At 48.3% G+C, this 17717-nt stretch overlaps 6 protein-coding genes across 6 annotated transcripts; 2 read left to right on the top strand and 4 right to left on the bottom strand.

Moving 5' to 3' along the window:
• Positions 1 to 145: 145 nt before the first annotated feature.
• HO133_000063 (uncharacterized protein) lies at positions 146 to 3162 on the bottom strand (the record flags this gene model as incomplete). The annotated part of the gene is made up of 2 exons (XM_037291003.1): positions 146 to 871; positions 931 to 3162. The coding sequence occupies 2 exons, from the start codon at positions 3160 to 3162 to the stop codon at positions 146 to 148; spliced, it is 2958 nt and encodes a 985-aa protein (XP_037152438.1).
• A 372-nt stretch (positions 3163 to 3534) lies between these two features.
• HO133_000062 (uncharacterized protein) lies at positions 3535 to 4248 on the top strand (the record flags this gene model as incomplete). Its single annotated transcript, XM_037291002.1, has 2 exons — positions 3535 to 3713; positions 3780 to 4248. 2 exons carry the CDS (start codon positions 3535 to 3537, stop codon positions 4246 to 4248), a joined length of 648 nt encoding a protein of 215 aa, XP_037152437.1.
• A 401-nt stretch (positions 4249 to 4649) lies between these two features.
• HO133_000061 (uncharacterized protein) lies at positions 4650 to 5381 on the bottom strand (the record flags this gene model as incomplete). The annotated part of the gene is made up of 1 exon (XM_037291001.1): positions 4650 to 5381. The coding sequence occupies one exon, from the start codon at positions 5379 to 5381 to the stop codon at positions 4650 to 4652; it is 732 nt and encodes a 243-aa protein (XP_037152436.1).
• Positions 5382 to 6969: 1588 nt separating this feature from the next.
• On the bottom strand, positions 6970 to 10660 carry HO133_000060 (uncharacterized protein; the record flags this gene model as incomplete). The annotated part of the gene is made up of 3 exons (XM_037291000.1): positions 6970 to 9022; positions 9084 to 9288; positions 9625 to 10660. 3 exons carry the CDS (start codon positions 10658 to 10660, stop codon positions 6970 to 6972), a joined length of 3294 nt encoding a protein of 1097 aa, XP_037152435.1.
• Positions 10661 to 15100: 4440 nt separating this feature from the next.
• Positions 15101 to 16094, bottom strand: HO133_000059 (uncharacterized protein; the record flags this gene model as incomplete). The annotated part of the gene is made up of 3 exons (XM_037290999.1): positions 15101 to 15169; positions 15505 to 15644; positions 15707 to 16094. 3 exons carry the CDS (start codon positions 16092 to 16094, stop codon positions 15101 to 15103), a joined length of 597 nt encoding a protein of 198 aa, XP_037152434.1.
• A 562-nt stretch (positions 16095 to 16656) lies between these two features.
• On the top strand, positions 16657 to 17599 carry HO133_000058 (uncharacterized protein; the record flags this gene model as incomplete). Its single annotated transcript, XM_037290998.1, has 3 exons — positions 16657 to 16694; positions 16748 to 16859; positions 16931 to 17599. 3 exons carry the CDS (start codon positions 16657 to 16659, stop codon positions 17597 to 17599), a joined length of 819 nt encoding a protein of 272 aa, XP_037152433.1.
• Between the last annotated feature and the right edge of the window lie 118 nt (positions 17600 to 17717).

The following is a 17717-nucleotide window of genomic DNA, read 5'->3' as shown; positions in this document are numbered from 1 at the left end:
TAGAACTTTTCTCCTCATGCTTTCTCCTAGGAATCCATCGAAAAGTATCATGCTCGCTTGGTATGCTGGGGTATCTTATGAACGCCTAGGAATGTCGCGGAAACCCGCACCCAACCTTCCCATCCCCTTCGAATCACAGCCGCAACTACCTCTTTCTCTTCGCCTCCTTCACGATCTGCGGGTGCTTATAGACATAGAAGTCCTCGCGCATCTCGAAGAGCGTCCCGAGATCCTGGTGATTGCGTATGCCACGGAAATTTTTCCATGAATTCTGCGTTGCAATATCCTTGGAATTGAAATGGCCATCGATGTCAACAATCTTATTCTCGAGCTGGGTGAGGTATGAGATGCTGTGTAGCACGTCCTCGTCTTGGGAGGCAACTGCAGACAATTGATCGTCGCCGTTGGTTTGGACAGTTGCTCCGTCTTCTTTATCCCCTTCTGATGCCGTGGCTTCGTGAATCTCGTCTTCTTGCGGTTTGGTGTTTGCTGAGATTGCGGTGCCTTCTGACCGCGTAGGTCTTCCAGTACCATGCTCATCCGCCTTACTATCTGGCAAGGCTTCATCCTCTTTTGGCTCCATGTCCGGCAAGTTGCCATTCTCGGCCATCTCACTGGTTGTCAGGACTCCGTTACCGTTTTCGCTACCTTGTAGCCCTTTACTAGCGTTGATGTCGTTATCCACACCGGCTTCAGCATCGTTGAGACTGTTCTTCACATCGACTGGGGACTGTTCATCGTCACCGGCCGTTGTTGCTTTTGCTTCGGGTTTAGTATCTCCTGAAGGTCCTGATTCAAACATACGGCGAGAGTATTTTCGTTGCCCAGGAGGAATGGCGAATGTTAGTGTTTTGTCATCGACCTTGACAATCTAGGGATTTTTAGCGATGACCTATGGCATACTAGCACAATCTCAAGGAGTTCGCTCACCTTGCAATCCTTCTCTACGAGCACCCCATTCTTCCCACGACCAAAAACCCTCGAGTAGCTAAAGTAATCTCCGACCTTGAATATCTCATTTTGTATCAGCAAGTCCAACTTGATCTTAGTGCTTTCCCCAGCAAGAGCATCATGGTTCAGCTTCTGCTTCTGTCCCCAGAACGCCTCAAACTGACTTTCCTTGTACGCATCAAATTGCCCTTGAGCCCGTTCCTCCATTGCCTGAGCTGCATCAGCTTGCCATTTGGGATCCAAACGCCCGGAAGAGAGGTCCTCCTGGAATTCACGAATGCCGCGGCGGAAGTCAGGGTCGTACTTGAAGAATGCCATAGGAATGGAGTACCCATCAGAATTGATGGGGACATTAGGAGGAAGGGTTTCGCGAAGGTCCTCCCAGTCTGATTTGGTGAAGTTCTCGTATGTCTTGGGGTTGGAGAATTCTGCATGAAGGTCTTCGTCGGCAAGAGGTGACTTCTCGTTGGTCACTAGCCATTCTGGATCGCTTCTGTTTACCTTCGCAGCACGACCAGCATTACGCTTGGCGGGGGTGGTGGCGACGGCAACAGGCTCGACAGGTGCAGCGAAGAGCTCATCCTCATCAGTCGTTGAATCCGTGTACTTGACTGAACTCTTGCGCTTTCCACGGTCCATATTGCGTTTGATAGGAGTTTCGGTCGTCGATTTGTTACGTTTCGCTGACGCCTCGAATGAACCTTCGTCTGGAGATGTGGCTTTCACCTTCCGTTTGCTCGAAGCCTGGTTTTTAGATACCAGCTTTGCAGCAGAACCGTTCTTCATGCGAGCGTAGCGTTTTCGCAATGTATCTGGAGCGTGCGTCAAGCCTGTTCGCTCTGTCCATGCTTTGCTGATCTCGACCCAATTGCATCCTCTTTCTTTCATTTCCACCACCATCTCGTCAGCAGTCCCCGCTGTATTCTGAGCTCCGGAGTTCGCATGTTTTGAGCGTGGACGTTTCGCAGACTTGACCACCGTCAATGACTGCTTCGAGGTCTCATCTGACTCATCTGATTCATCCGAAAATCCTGTCTCCGGCTTCCCATCGCTAGGTTCTTCGGCCGTAGTTTTCGTACGTCTAGAAAAACGTTCATCTGACGGTCCATCAAAAGCATTGGCTCTCATCTGCTTTTCAACTGCACCACGGGGCTTTCGACGTGCAATATTCTTGGAATGCTTCGAAATTACAGAAGAAGATTCATTTGAAGATTCCTCAGAGGGTTCAGCTTCCACCTTCTGCTTCCTCGGCGTTCTGAGCGTATCCTTTGCGCGGCGAGAAACAGCTTGGTCAGTGCCTCTGTCAAAAGTGCTTTTCGTGTATGGGCCTTTGATTCCTGGGCAAATGACTAGTTCTCTCATGCCCATGTATCGATCTCGCAATGCACCCTCCGCAGGCGTTTCGCCCGTCAAGTCTTGCCACGCTTCCTCGATCCTGGGCCAGGCCTTTCGACTTGTCTTCATTCTCACTATCAGCTGGTCCCCGGCATTTGCATGTTCCCATGACTGCGGAAAGTCTTTTTCGGGGGCAATCTCATTGGCAGAAGCTGCACTTTCAGTTGTCAAAGGTTTAATCGCAGGTTCTGAGAGTTTGGAGATAGTACGTGGAGACTTTTCTGAGGGTCCGCCGATTGCAGGGCTCGGACGTCTGACTCCATTTGTTGGAAGCGTGGATATGTCTTCTGAAGTCTCCAAGAGTTCCTCAACAACTTTGGACTCCACGTTTCCTCCAACTGCGCCGCCGGCTTTTGAAGATGCCATTATTTTTTTGAGGCGCCAATATCTATCGGGCAATACGCCTCCAGCAGGCTTTTCCCCCGTCGCTCGTTCCCAACGTTGCTCAATCTTAGCCCAGGTGCTCTTTGTGTTCTCCTCCTTCATCTTCACCAACAATTTATCCGCGTCACTTGCTTGATCCCATGTCTGTGGTAGATCTGTAAGAAGGGCAGTCTCGTCCTCTCCACCAGGAACTGTGCGTGAATTACTCGAAGGGCTGGCCACAGAGATTGAATGCTCGACATGGTGTTCTGAAGACTCGTCAGAAGAGCGAGTATTACTATCCGGCTTGTTAACTATGTCATCAATACTCTCAGACTTGGCCCGCTTGTGAGGTGATTCGTCAGAAGCCTCTGCTGGTGATGCGGCGTCCGCCTTGCGTTTCTGAGGAGTCATCTTGATGTGTACAGAGGGTGTGGAATAGGCATTACGCATGAGGTAGACTGACTTTAACAAGTGCTCAACCAAAGCCTCTCACATCTTGGGCACAAGTAAATGAAGTGTTCAGTTTGAAGCTCAGAATTGTTTGCGAACAATAAACATGCTGTTCCTGTCGCGGCTATTCTTCAAGCGCCCTCCGGCAGCCGCACCCCGAGCGGAAGCTTCCCCGACCCTAATGTCAGAAAGGTCACTGCATGCAGCAATTGATGAACCGACCTTGATTACAGCTGTTCTTCTAGTCTATTGAAGTGAGAATTGGTTCTTCCCGGAGCAGTCGTTTCTACTACCAATGCCTGGGATAGCTACATAACTAGAATAGCTAGTAGTAGCGGTGGTTCTATAAGGGAGGACGGGCAACAAAGCAAGATGGTCAAATCAACACAGATAGCCAGGATCGATGGCCTCCTGCTCGCAGCCACCGTTGACGACGAGCAAGCGGAGACCGAGCTTGCAGATCCCAAAGCAAATGCGAAGATGATCATACGGCGGCTGAACCGCAATTCTGAGCCTCAGGCCAGCATAGAAGCTGGCAAATACACTCTGCAGTACGTCGCCTGCTCCCTCTCCCCTTTGCCGAGAAACTAATACTGAACTCTTTGGGTGCACTGCAGCTATTTGATACAAGACCAACTCTGCTTCCTCACCATCTGCGACCATTCCTACCCCCGCAAATTAGCCTTCACCTACCTCTCCGACCTAGCCACCGAATTCACAACCACGTACTCCTCCTCCCAATACCTCTCCCCCACCTGCCGCCCTTACGCTTTTGTCGAATTTGACACTTTTATGCAGCGCACAAAGAAGACCTACCAGGACAGCCGCGCGAGTCAGAACCTGGATAAACTGAATGATGAGCTGAGAGATGTGACGAAGGTCATGACAAAGAACATTGAGGATTTGCTGTATAGAGGGGACAGTTTGGAGCGGATGGGTGAGATGTCAGGGAGGTTGAAGGAAGATAGTAAGAAGTATAGGAGGGCGGCAGTCAGGATTAACTGGGAGTTACTGCTTAAACAGTATGGACCGTTTGTGGGGGTGGGAGTGATGATGATTGTACTCATATGGTGGAGATTCTTTTGATCGTTTCGTGGCATGCCAAATACCCATTGCGTCGTGCGCTTCTAGGGCTGTTTGCATAGTGTACTGATGGCTTTAATAGCCTTGTTGCCGGTGCTCCTCTACATCGTCACTTTGCACGTCAGGTCTTCCTTATGGGATCATCAGTTCTCGGCTTCACTGTGACCGTCAATATTTGTTCTGCCTGATGGCACTGATAGACTTGGTACCCGTGCTTCCTGTCACTATGGTAGTACATAACCATTCCTGCTAATGAGATTGACAGATGTGTTGCGGGTGCTTCTCTTCTTTGCAAACTTAGAATCCTTATTGACAAGCGGCAACGACAAGTGTGATGTGCATATCTCTTCCGCACCGGGAATACACACGTTCAACGGTCTATGCACTCCATTCAGCCCGTTCTCCTAATCCACCTCCTCAAGAATATCCTCCAACTTCTTCTTCGCCCCCAGCCCTTTCCCTATTTTCCTAGACCCTCCCTTCGCCTTCGCCACATTCTCCGCCCCCAGCCTCCTCGCCTCCTTCTCACTATTCCTGACACAAGAAAGACATTTCCCCTCTGCCATCCCACATCTGGACTCCTCACCCATCTTCTTCTCTGCCTCAAGCACCTTCGCATGCAGTCGATCCAACTCTTTACAATTCTTGTCCACCACTTCAAACAACTCCTCACACTTCACATGCAGTTCCTGATCGAGTTTCCAAAACCTTTCTCTTGCCTTGTCCAGGCGCTTGTTCTGAACCATCATGTCGACGAGCGTGCGAGCAGAGAGTCGAATATCATAAAGGAGAGTTGCGTGCGTTAGAGCTTGCAAGTCGCTGACCGGTCCTGAAGCGGAGCGTAGTGTGAGGTTTGAAGCGAGCAAGGCGTTTGTCAGTGAGATTACGTATCGCTTATGGCGCTGGTATGTGGTGTTTTGCGATGTCGTTTTGTCCATGATCTTGTCATAGCGTGTTTGAGCTTGTTTGTGTTGAAAGAAAAGCGCCTCGTACTGTTTGCGCGTTGGGCCCATAACGCTCACTTGCGCTTTGTATGCGGCGACGGCGGTTTCATATTCTGCTTCGGGATCATCAGGAGGAATGGTAGTCTTGGCTGAGTGTTTTGTGCTCGGCTTATAGGGAGGGATGGTAGCCATGACTGGAGACTGGCTGGAAAGGCGTGGTGGTGGTGTATGGGGTGAATGTGGGTAGATGTTCGTGAAGACAAATGAGCGAGAATTGAGTGTTTAACGCCCCAAATGTGGTTGGAACACATCCTTAAAGGGCTATTGGATCACCGTATTTGACGCGCGCTTGGAATTTTTGCTTGCAAAGTGAAGGAGTTCGGAGAAGTGTGTTGTTGTTTACTTCTTTAGCTTCCAACATCGTTCTTCGGGAACAGAGCACTTCTTGGCCTCTCATGTACTCAAGCAAGACAGCAATATTTGTAGCCATCGTAGGTTATATCATGACTTTTACCATGTCTCGAAATTCGGTCTCCAAAAGGACCAGTGACGATAGTTTGCGTCGTTCCTCACGTTTGGTAGTATATTACGCCAGTGGTCTTCCACCCACACGATTGTTTTCACTGGTTGGCCTCTTGCATCAATTAAGGCCCGCTCGAAGAGCAATGGACCATCTTGGGACACGCTATCTCTATGCATTTCTTGGGATCGGGCCGGGGCTGTCGTTTCAATTTCTGTTGCTGTGTCCTGGAAATTTCGACGAATCAATGACACGGTGGACGCCTGCAATAGTATCAAAGTGAACCGCTGAGCAAACGTGCATAGTTCTCGTCTGGCATCTTGTACTCACTCCGCTGATACAAGAGTCTATCCTAGACTGAGGTGTGGGCGAAGCGAAAGGGGCAGGTTGTATCATCAAAGATAACCAGGCTAAACTCTTAATATCCATTTACGTAAGCTGGAAGTTTTTAGGACTGGACCAACAGCTGCTTCACAATCGAGCGGGCAATTTCTGCGACCTTCCCGCGCTCCAGCTCCTCCGGATCAAGAAAGCTGTAGAAGTAAAGAAAATCTGACTTATTCATCACCATTGTCTAGGGTTTCTTGAACTGGGGAAGACCTACGATCGCAAGGATTATAAATCTCTAAATCCACGAAACCATCTTATCGAAATGCTTGCGCTGCGATTCCGCATCTCCCCGGGTCTGTTCGACTGTAAAGCTCAACTCGTCGAACCGGGCCAGAAGAGGCAGTCCTGACGTGAGTAAACCTTGCTGCTCCTCGGGCAGCTTGGAGCAGGCGATATCCCAAATGTTAGCCATAGCGCTGGAGTGAGATGCATGTCTACACTGCCACGTTCAAAGCTGATATGGAAATCTTGTCGTTGTCGGAGCATGACAAGGTCTTGGCGCTAAAAGGTACACCTTTAGGCCTATCGGGAGATTACTCGAGAAGATTGGGACGAGCGAGCGTAAGTGGTCAGAAGGGGCCGTTTAATTGTACTATTCGAAGAGGCCTAGTATAACATACTTAGGCCAATTACTTTGGGGGACAACTGAAACATTTGCCGCACATCGTAACAAGTTTGGAACATGGACTGGGAACCCTCTTCCAGGTTGGATTCTGAGTTCATCGCTCCCATATTTTGATTTCGTTCATGACTCATGAGATTCTCTCTCTCCTACCAAACCACGTTCTAACGCTTTGGCAAAATGAACTCTTAATGCCATGAAATGTCTTTGCGAAATCCTGCAGCTGCTCTTTCGCTCTAGATAGAAGGTCAAGTCGTCTCTCCAGAGACAGATGTGGATTCGGCATCGTTCTCAGCCTCAATACGCCCACGGACTTCTTCGAGCAATTGCTGCGACATCATACGATAAGGGTCGTCCGGTGCTCTGACCACCTGCTCAAGGAGCTCCGCTGCTCTTCCATAATGACCGTTTCCCATGCCAATATAAGCTTTTGCAAGCTCGTGCTGCGATGCCAAACGATCAGGGTTTTCAGGTGCCAGAAAACTCTCATCTTTCCTGACCACCGGCTCAAGGAGCTCCGCTGCTCTTCCATAATGACCGTTTCCCATGCCAATATAAGCTTTTGCAAGCCAATTCTGCGTAGCGAGGAGACCGGGATCCTTGACATCTAGTATTTGACATCGTATGTCAAGTACTTGTTGAAGGATTTTTGCCGCTTTCTCATACTGCCTTTTGCCTATGTAGGCTCTTCCAAGCATAATTTCAGATGCTAGACGACTACGATGTGTAGACACCATCGATCCCTTTTGTATCTCGACTACTTGCTCAAGAAGCGGTGCTGCTCTTTCAAATTGCTTGTTTCCAATATATGTGCATCCAAGCAGGTGTCGTAACCGCAAAAGATACTCATCATCCGGCGTTTCTGTTCTCTCTTGTATCTTGGCTAGGCGCTCGAGTAGAGGTACTGCCTTTTGGTGCTGCTTGCACTGGAGATAGGCGTTTGCAAGTGTAGCTTGCAGACCGAGATCATCAGCATGATTAGTCTCGACTAGCCGCTCCAGTAGCCCTACCGCTGTTTGGTGCTGTCCCTCTTGAAGAAAGCAGTTGGCAGTAAGGAGTTTTATCTGTAAGCTGGACTCTCCACTAGCGCCCGTCCAGGCCTCAAATGTCTCGAGTATTTTAAGAAGATCTCGAAGTCTTGAAGTATGAAGCAGATGTAGAACGAGCCAGCAGATTCGGAAATGAGTTTGACAAATCTCCAGTTCTGTCATTTCCGCTCGGTACTCAAGAATCGGGTAACCTAGGTAAGCTTCAACGTGCGATCGAAGCTTTTCATGGAACATATTGTAGTTCGTTCCACGCATCGACAAAGCGATGACCGAGCCAGCTGCTGCCCAACTCTGCTCTCTGGGTGTTAGTCCGGGGCGACTGCGAGCCCACGTGTGAGCAAGTGGATGCATCGAGAAGGAAAGATCTTCACCAGTCCCACTAAATTTAATGATCGAGTAGGATTCTAGGAGATTCAGGATTTCGCGCCACTGCCATGGGGAAGAACCTGTGGCAATGTGGTTCCTCGGCATGATGAATTCAGGTAGGCGAGAGATCTGTAACTCAGATAGTCGGTAAATCTCATCCTGTGGCATTCCTCTGCCTCTCTTTTCACGTATAGCAATAGCCTCGTCCCGCGCTCTTGAAAACATCAACACAGGTATTTCCTGAAAGTGAAAGAAACCTAAGAGTGGCAGCAAGCTGAGCGCATTCGCAGCATTCTGGTCTTGAGAGGATCCCAGATGGGTAGCCGAGATTTCAAACGTCGCGAATACACTTCCATAGGTCGATTGTGCTTGTATCGGACGATAATTCAGGAGTTTCTCTGCCTCTTCTTTGAAGAGTATGGGATACTCTTCAAGTGAACAAAACCGAAGCTTGATGAATGCTCCTGCTTGAACGATAGCGAGAGTATGGTAACTCAGATCTTGAACTACTTTCTCTGCCGCCTTGTGATTGTCTCCACGCGATGATTCGGCTATCCCAGCGGCTTTAAAGAGAAGCGACGTAGCATCTTGAAGGTCCAGATGATCTAGATCCTCGCGACCGACGGTTGCATGGGCGCAACATTGCTGATTCCGAGTGGTCAGAAGAATGTTACCCTTCTCTCCGGAAGGGAAAAATATAGCATAGTCGATATCAGGATTGTCGGCGTTGTCGATGATAAGGATCCAAGAATAACAGATGTTGGCAAGCCATGTTTTCACTTGCTCAAAAGTCTCCGCTTTTCCACCACACAGTTTCCCGATATCGATGAAGGACTGCTTTGCTGTTTCTTCACTGCTAGCGTCGATCCAGAAAACGCCCCAGAAACTGTTTGAGCAGTGTTAGATGACGAAGAGAACTGCGTGTGCTCAATGTAGTGGTGTCTCACTGTTGACGATGGTCATTTGCGAACTTCAAGCACACCTCACTCTTTCCAATCCCGCCATAACCAACTATGACAAAAATCTTTTGCTCTTCGCTCACCGACGAAGAAGGGGACTGGGACGCCAGGCTGTGGCCTAGCTTTTCGAGAATCCGGGTCCGGCCGGTGAAAAGCTTGTTGGCCTTTTTGGGAACCATCCAATGCACATTGCCTAACAGCCGTGGTCAGTATCCGCCAGAAGCTGAACCAACAGTATTACGTCTTCAACATCTATGCCAAACAAAGAACATCGAGAAATTTCTACAGTCAAAACCGATACACGTGAAGCTGGGATGATGAGGTGCATGTTTGAAGAGAATCGGCCCTTCCCTAACGACAATTCTACAAATTCATTGACATTTTCTCAGGCCTCTTTTCGGTTCTAGAACCTTCCCCGGGCATTGACCCTGCTTGCATACAGCGATTATACACAATCAGAATTAAGCGGCGCCGCTCCACCCTTCGACCTGAAAGTTTGATTCTGCTGATGTGAAACAGTCCTACGCACCTGGCTCTAGATTTCCGCTAGATTGCGGGTCAGCAGCCTGCCCAGCGGTGGGAGCTATGTTTCCCAATTCTTTTACAACAGAAGGTTGGACGGTCAAGAGTAGTTCTCTTGCGAAAGCTGCTGCTGTCCCTGCCGCATAAGGTTGCCATGTTTCGTTCTTATGAGAGTCCGCATAGTCGGCAATACCCCGTATCACTAAACAGTGCGTCTGGTCCACCACTCCGGCAGCCTCCATTTCAATGCAGCGGGCATGAGGATATACTTGGCTGAGCTCATCTCTGTGTTTAGCGTCCTTGATGACCGAGTTCCCCGACAGAATTTGAGCTTGATGAAATAACGGAATCGAACCCTGACGCTTGATTCGGACTACTTCTTGATCGATAGAGCATTGATCGCAGTTTGGGGCACCGTTGATGTGCTTGTAGGTTGACCGGTAGAACTTATCTCCTCCCGGTGGGGGACGGGCGAAATCTGACCTCGTTCCTGTCAACTTTGCCAGATGTGAGTGGGGATTACTGTCTCCCATTTCGTAGTTGGAGAACAACTTTCCCAAGGCGGTCAACAACTCTGGGTTCGGTTTATCAAATATTCCCAGCTGGTCTCTGCCATCCTCTCCTTTCTCTCTCATGAAATCATACTGAACAACACCTGCAACGCCGGGAGTCTCAGCTACCCCAACGACAACATCCCCCAGATGAATGTCTTGACTGGCATCCAGATGTGGAGGATTGTGCGGTATCCCCCCACCTATGCCCACAAACAAATGTAGTCTCATATTTGGAAAGCTTGTGGGCAGTAGGTCTGCCATTCTTGAGGCAGAGGTCGTGCCAGGGTGGCTGATGGGCAAGCATGCGATGACAATATTGTGACTACCGATGGAGCCATAGGTGTATGTGTTATCATCACCGACGGGCTTCGGAAGCTCTTGATGCTGTTCGTCTAACATCTTGATGGCTGCTACTTGCTCGGATTGAAATAATGCACAGAGCCACCCAACCGTGTAGTCTTCGGGCCTGAGTCGTCTTTGCGCACTCATGATTGTGTTTGACTCGCGGAGGTTCAGCAGGAGATCTGGTTTCGTCAATGGATGGAAGATGAAGAATGGCCCTGAGCAGTTCCCCAGGCTCAGCTCTCGACTGCGGCTGAAGGATCAGCGAGGTGGTGGACTGCATCTGAGAATGATTGGACGCCTCGTGGTGAAGATCCCAAACTAATGCACGGCTAGCTCTACCTTACGAGTGTGCCTTCATGCCTTCATAGCTGTACAGATAACAGTAACATGACGAAATGGTTCACAGCTAAAACCAATATCAGCTGATTGGAAAGCTTGCTTTCTCATTACTCAAGACTGAAATCACAAAATGTTCGACAACCATAAATTTAAAGTTGACCAATCAGGTCTTCAGATTTCGTGATTTTGAAGCTAAAACTCACTTTATTTCTTCATTTCTAAGCTAAAAGCGGGTGCACACGGGTACATCCAAAAGAGGAAGCACCATAAGGCTGAACCTCGAACATCAACTTTATTAATTTATTCTATTTAATTCCTTTAACGTCATGTAATAAATAATAATAAAGTAAATTTATAGAGTTATAGAGTTAATTATACGCTTTTAAATAAAGTATTCGTAAAGATATACTAAAAACTAAGATTTTTATTTAAATTATCGAGCTTGCGAGAAGAGCCCCTCCGGCAGGAGCCCTCGGAGAGCCCTCGGAGAGCCCCCGGAGGGTTAGGGGGGTTTCAGGGGGTCTCCCCTGAGTATATCAAATAAAATATCATACTGGTGTACCTATCTCTCTCGATTCTTAGGGTTAGACCTCTTAAAAACCCTTAAACTCTTTAAAGCTCTTTAAGGGCTCTCCGAGAGCTTATATCGGAGGGGCTGTCAAAGCAAGCTCGAAATTAATCAAATATCTCTAAAATAATCAAATTTCGAGCTTGCTTTAATAGCCCCTCCGATATAAGCTCTCGGAGAGCCCTTAAAGAGCCCCCGAAGGGTCCGAGGGGTTTTAGGGGGTCTCTCTGAGAATCAAATATAGTTAAAAACCAGTACTCGGCAAGCTTTTCACCACTGGGAAGCCCGCGCCCTAGCACATATTATGATTTGAGCGAGAGTTTTTTTGACACCTTCATTTCGCTCGGGACATCATTTTACCACTTCGACGATGTATCAACGGTACCAGTATCTGACTTAGTAAGCTGTAAGCCTACATCAAAAGGGGCTTATCACAATATATCCCACCACACCCCACCCTATCCAACCTAACTCCGCGCCCGCATAAGCAATGAGGGTTCTACCTAGCGAGAAAATCGCCCTCACTCCAAAGTACTAACCCCACGCTCAAGATTGTGTTGGCGTTATATACTGGTGCTTAAATCTTCGCTCGTCCGAGCACTAAGCTGTAAGCCTACATCAAAAGGGGCTTATCACAATGTATCCCACCACACCCCACCCTATCCAACCTAACTCCGCGCCCGCATAAGCAATGAGGGTCCTAGCGAGAAAGTCGCCCTCACTCCAAAGTACTAACCCCACGCTCAAGATTGTGTTGGCGTTACATACTGGTGCTCAAATCTTCGCTCGTCCGAGCACTAAGCTGTAAGCCTACATCAAAAGGGGCTTATCACAATATATCCCACCACACCCCACCCTATCCAACCTAACTCCGCGCCCGCATAAGCAATGAGGGTCCTAGCGAGAAAGTCGCCTTCACTCCAAAGTACTAACCCCACGCTCAAGATTGTGTTGGCGTTACATACTGGTGCTCAAATCTCCGCTCGTCCGAGCACTCGTAGATTCGAGGTCGCCACACAACATTGCGAGGATCGAACAATGTACCGGTACCTACAAAGGTTTTTCGTGTCCCCCGTCTCCATAAATCAGTGCTGCGATAGCGCTAAGCCCGACCGCGAGGTGCATGTTTCTGGACGCATCTGAACAAGCAACCAATTAGCTCGTGCCAAGTGGTTTCCAGGTCTTTGCACCTTGCATACTTCTACTACATGCTAGGTGGGCTGGCAACGAGATCTACCTGTACGTGGTGCCGGCTACAAACCCTCTGACAAAGATTCTTATGCCTTCGGGAGTCTACTCTGTACCTGTTTAGCAGCTACTACGCGTTAATTAAATCTTAACTTATTAGTTATAGTAAACGTAAATTTACAATTCGATATATTAGAGGAGCTAAGAGATCTTAAAAGAGCGTATATTTATATATAGATATACGATCGGATTTTTTAATTATAATAACGATTAACTATATATAAGCGAAAATCGAATAATAAAACGCGTCAGATCGAGGGTTAACGCGTCTTCCTCGAAGTGTTACGAGCGTACCCTTGACACACCACTCAGCCCTATGGCTAGCGGGCCTTGGCGGAGGCATCTCCTACTATATCATGCCTCCTTCCCACCTACATAGTTCGGTAGCCTTATTATCCTAGTTCTACCTCACCCATACTGGTATCGCACCTATGCTGGTCCTGACATTATAATAAGGCTCCTTCGTACCCCCCGGCGAAGAGAAATGTAATTCGGGCACACTCCATTCGAATTAGCGGACGAATTCAAAGAAATGCGCTGGCAGGGGCTTTGGCAAGAAACCAAGTTGAGCCATCGTATCCCTGGGTAAGCCCACCAGACGGGTAACTCGATTCCAAAGAGCCTCACGGGACAGCGGAACGGCCTCGCCAAAACAGTGGGCGAGGGATAAATAAGGCACAGGGACCATTCGTACGACTAGCGAATTGATAGTAGAAAGAAATCGTCACAAACACCCCCCCACACCATAGTGAGCCTGCTACAATGGCGACGGGAACAGCCCCGAAACGACTACGATTCGACCTCTTCACTGAGCATGTCGGCAATACACATAGTGAGCCTGCTACCAAATGGCATTCACCACATTCAATTCTTTCCCCACCAAAGGATGGACTTGATGGCAAGAGCATGGGAGACACAGGGCAAATCTACAGTGAAGCTCCCAGGCCAGGCTGCCAACAGGTGTTGGAGTTGAATTCATAACACATGCATGCGTTGGATTTTCTTCAATTCTATTGATGGACTTGATGGCAAGAGCATGGGAGACACAGGGCAAATCTACAGTGAAGCTCCCAGGCCAGGCTGCCAGTAGGTGTTGAAGGCAAAAAAAGTGGAGGACTATGGCAAGCAGACTGGGCAAGGAGAAGAATTCGGAGAATCTTGCTGGCACGCAGGCAAGATATGGACTATATCTCCAGGATCTCTGAAGGACAATGCAGGCATGGCACAGTCAAGACCAGCATGCGGCCCGGCAATACCACTACACCTCGGCAAATCTTCTCCGGTCGAGGCCTACACGGACTATGGATGTTTGGAGACACAGGGCAAGCGATGGGCGTGCATCTCCGGTCTACCAGCCATGGGGGCCATGGCTATTGAGAGGGGGGTAGTGTTACGAGCGTACCCTTGACACACCACTCAGCCCTATGGCTAGCGGGCCTTGGCGGAGGCATCTCCTACTATATCATGCCTCCTTCCCACCTACATAGTTCGGTAGCCTTATTATCCTATCTACCTCACCCATACTGGTATCGCACCTATGCTGGTCCTGACACGAAGAATTCGATATTATTAATATAATAGCGAGTCTTATCTCTCTTAATTAAATAATATCTCTCTCTCTTATTAATCGATAACTTTTTTTTGAATATTATAAATATTTAACTTTAGCTATAGACGAGTTAGCTCGTTTATAAAAATTATATAAAGATTTTTTATAGAAAAGAGATTAGATAAGAGAGCTAAATCTAATATATTTAAAAAATATCCTCTTAATAGCGAAGTTAGTAAGTAATAAGTAATAGTTATATATCTTCTAGTTAGCTATCGATATACGAATAAGTCTAATTAGATCTTATATTTTTACGAGAATCGAAGCGAGCTTTTAACTTCGATTTAATAAATATTATTATTCTCTCTCTTATATAACGATATATAATAAAGTACTAGGTATCTAAGGATATATAGAATAGAGAGATTAAAGCTTAACTCGAAGAAATAAGAAAAAAGCTTTGGGGTACATTGTAGAGTATAATAATATCTAATTATAATAAAGGCTTTAGAATTCCTAATATAATATATATAGCCGTAATTTTACGGGATCACAATTATCTATCGTACCTTAAATAGGATATAGATATCGGATATGATTGTAAGGCCGAGTGGGTAAAAACGGTTGTACTCTAGGCTACGCCTTTCAGTGAGAAGAGATATAAATAGAGGTACAGCCCTCCGATATAGGAATTATACACACACACACACACACACATGCTAGGTTGTAACAACATGTTCATCGAATCATCCTGAGCAGGTAAAACGCCATTTGAAAGCCGGCTACTCAGTGCTTTCATTCATCAACGCTACCTTCAAGAACCTCATATTAGCTAGCTAGTGGTTCGATGGCTTTGCCAACAGCTCATGAACCCGAATTGTTAGAGAAGAACACTGATAGCACAGCCGCATACGCCGCAGAAGCCACCATCGTTTCTTCGTTCGAGGCCCTGGTTAGAAGCGACACAAGCAGAGAAAACAAAACAATACAAACGGATATAGTGACCAGATGTGCTATAACGGTTGACTGATGCGAAAGAATTGCCAGCGGTGTCACAAGAAAAGCACCCGCTATCAGCGCAATCAAAAAGCGGGTAATAATATCTGCGAGTCGGCTCGTATTCTGATAAGATCGTTTGAGGTTGGATTCCAGCTCGGTGGGCGAAAAGTAAGAGCTGCGCTTTTGGTAGGCGTGTTGTCCTCGAAAGCGAATAAAGAACCAGAAAGCCCGCAAGCATTTTCGCAAACTGCGCCGAAGAAGATCACCTGAGCGGCTTCGACTGACCGTATCAACGCGTACGAGCCGCGTTTTGTACATCTCGTAGGGGTTTTGGTTGTCACTTCGAAGGCTAGCTTGCCAGCTGTTGTCCGCCAAAGCAAAGGTCTCCATCATCATGATCTGATTGAATGAGACTAATCCTTCATCTGAGATGGAACACTGAGTTAGTCTAAGTAATCCTGGTCTCGTGATTGTTATAGAAACATACCGTACTCCTTCAGAAGCTGGCGTAGCTTCGACACAAGCTGAGGATTGAGGACTGCCTCCGGGCTTGGTGCATGTCTATCTCTCTTGCTGTGCTTCAACCCCAACTTATCTGCGCTTGTCGTTGGAAGACCCAGACTCAGTCCAGCTTGATAGACCTGGTGATCAATTTTGTCGATCTCAGTCTCTAAGAGTCGTAGATTGAGTAGATGAGTCGTTCTGAACCTTCGGAAGCCATAAAGAGTAAGGGCATTGTCATCCGTAATATTGCTCCACAAACTACGAAAAAGACGAGCTGTCTCCGAACTCTCTATCCTTATATTGGAATTGTCCTGAACATTGGGGCCTGTGGAATTGGAGTATGAGTCATCTCCATCAGCGGCTTCCGCCATCATCGCTTGTAGGAGTTCTCAGTAACGGTCCTTAGGTTAGGAACCTTTCTGAATCGAACCGGGCATCGGCTCTTTATGTATCATACATACTCCATAAAAGATACTGCCGGGCGTGAATCACAGCCTCACCGGAACGCCCATGTGATTGTCGACCTCAAATGCCTCGGTGCGTAGCCGTGCAGCTGCATGCACAGCCGGTCTTTCCAGAAAATGCATTGGATTCAACGCAAAGCGTCTGGTTAACCGGCAAGGAAGCCTTGAGTCCATTACTCAGGATTATCCTCGGAGCTGATCTATTCGGATATGATTAATTGTATTTGCCCGCAGAGCGAGGCATCCCGTCCTTGGAGCCAGTAGAAGCTGTCGCACCGCCGACTTTTGTCTTCTTGGCGCTGACAGTGGTGCACTTCACTCAGCCCTACGAGGATCACGTCGCCTTCGACTGCCTGAGCTCTCCAAGGATTCAAGCTTCCTCCGACCGACCACCTCATAATCCTACACCCGGTGTTCCAAACTCACTGGAAGTTCATAATACGACCACTGATGCTTGAGGTCCTTCAGGATGTTCAGAAACAACTATGACAACGATTCGGTGACCTTGTATGCAGCTCCATGTCCTACCATTGATGAGCTCTAGCTTACCGTCACTGCAGCTCGCCGCAGGGCCGTATTTTCCAGGTCGAGTATGCATCAGAAGCTGTCAAGCAAGGCTCAGTGGTGGTTGGAATCGCCAGCAAGACACATACCGTGCTAGTAGCACTAAAGGTACACCCTTCCTCTTCCTCGGGTACCTCAAATCCTCTACACCAAATAGCTAACCCGCCCTCCTACTCCAGCGAAATGCAGAAGAACTCTCCTCCTACCAGAAAAAAGTAATAGGCATAGACTCGCACGTCGGTATCGCCCTCGCCGGCCTCGCCTCCGACGCCCGCGTCCTCTCCAACTTCATGAAACAGCAAGCGCTCGCATCTAAAATGACCTACGGCCGTCCCATACCCCTCGAACGCATAGTCACCCAGATCGGCGACCGCGCTCAAACATCTACACAAGTCTACGGCAAGCGGCCTTATGGCGTTGGTTTGCTGGTTGCTGGGGTGGACGAGACGGGACCGCATCTGTTCGAGTTCCAGCCCTCAGGGATGACGCAGGAGATGGTGGCTTGTGCGATTGGGGCGAGAAGTCAAATGGCCAGGACGTATCTGGAGAGGCATCTAGAGGAATTTGCGGACTCCAGCAGGGATGAGCTGATCAAACATGGGCTGAGGGCGCTGAAGGAGAGCTTGAGTCAGGATAAGGAACTGACGATTGATAACGCCAGTGTGGGGGTTACGGGCATGGCGAGTGATGGGAAGAGGAAGACGGAGAGCTTCAAGTTGTATGATGGGGCTGAGGTGGGACCGTTGTTGGAGGCTGCTTTGGAGGGCGCAGAGCCGGCTGCTGAGACGAGGGTGGCCGAGGGGGGTGAAGGCGCAGATGCTGGTGATAGCATGGAGGTGGACACATAGAGAGGACTTCCTGCCGCTGGAAGCTGTAATTGTTCAAGCATATCTCTTCAAGCTTGGTGATTTTCATGCGTCTGTGGGTATTTTCCAACGCCTCGCTATGCATGCTGGCATGACTTCG

Source organism: Letharia lupina, assembly GCF_014066315.1.
Source record: "Letharia lupina isolate WasteWater1 chromosome Unknown contig_10, whole genome shotgun sequence".
NCBI lineage: Eukaryota > Fungi > Ascomycota > Lecanoromycetes > Lecanorales > Parmeliaceae > Letharia > Letharia lupina.
This window is presented reverse-complemented; position numbering and strand designations above follow the sequence as displayed.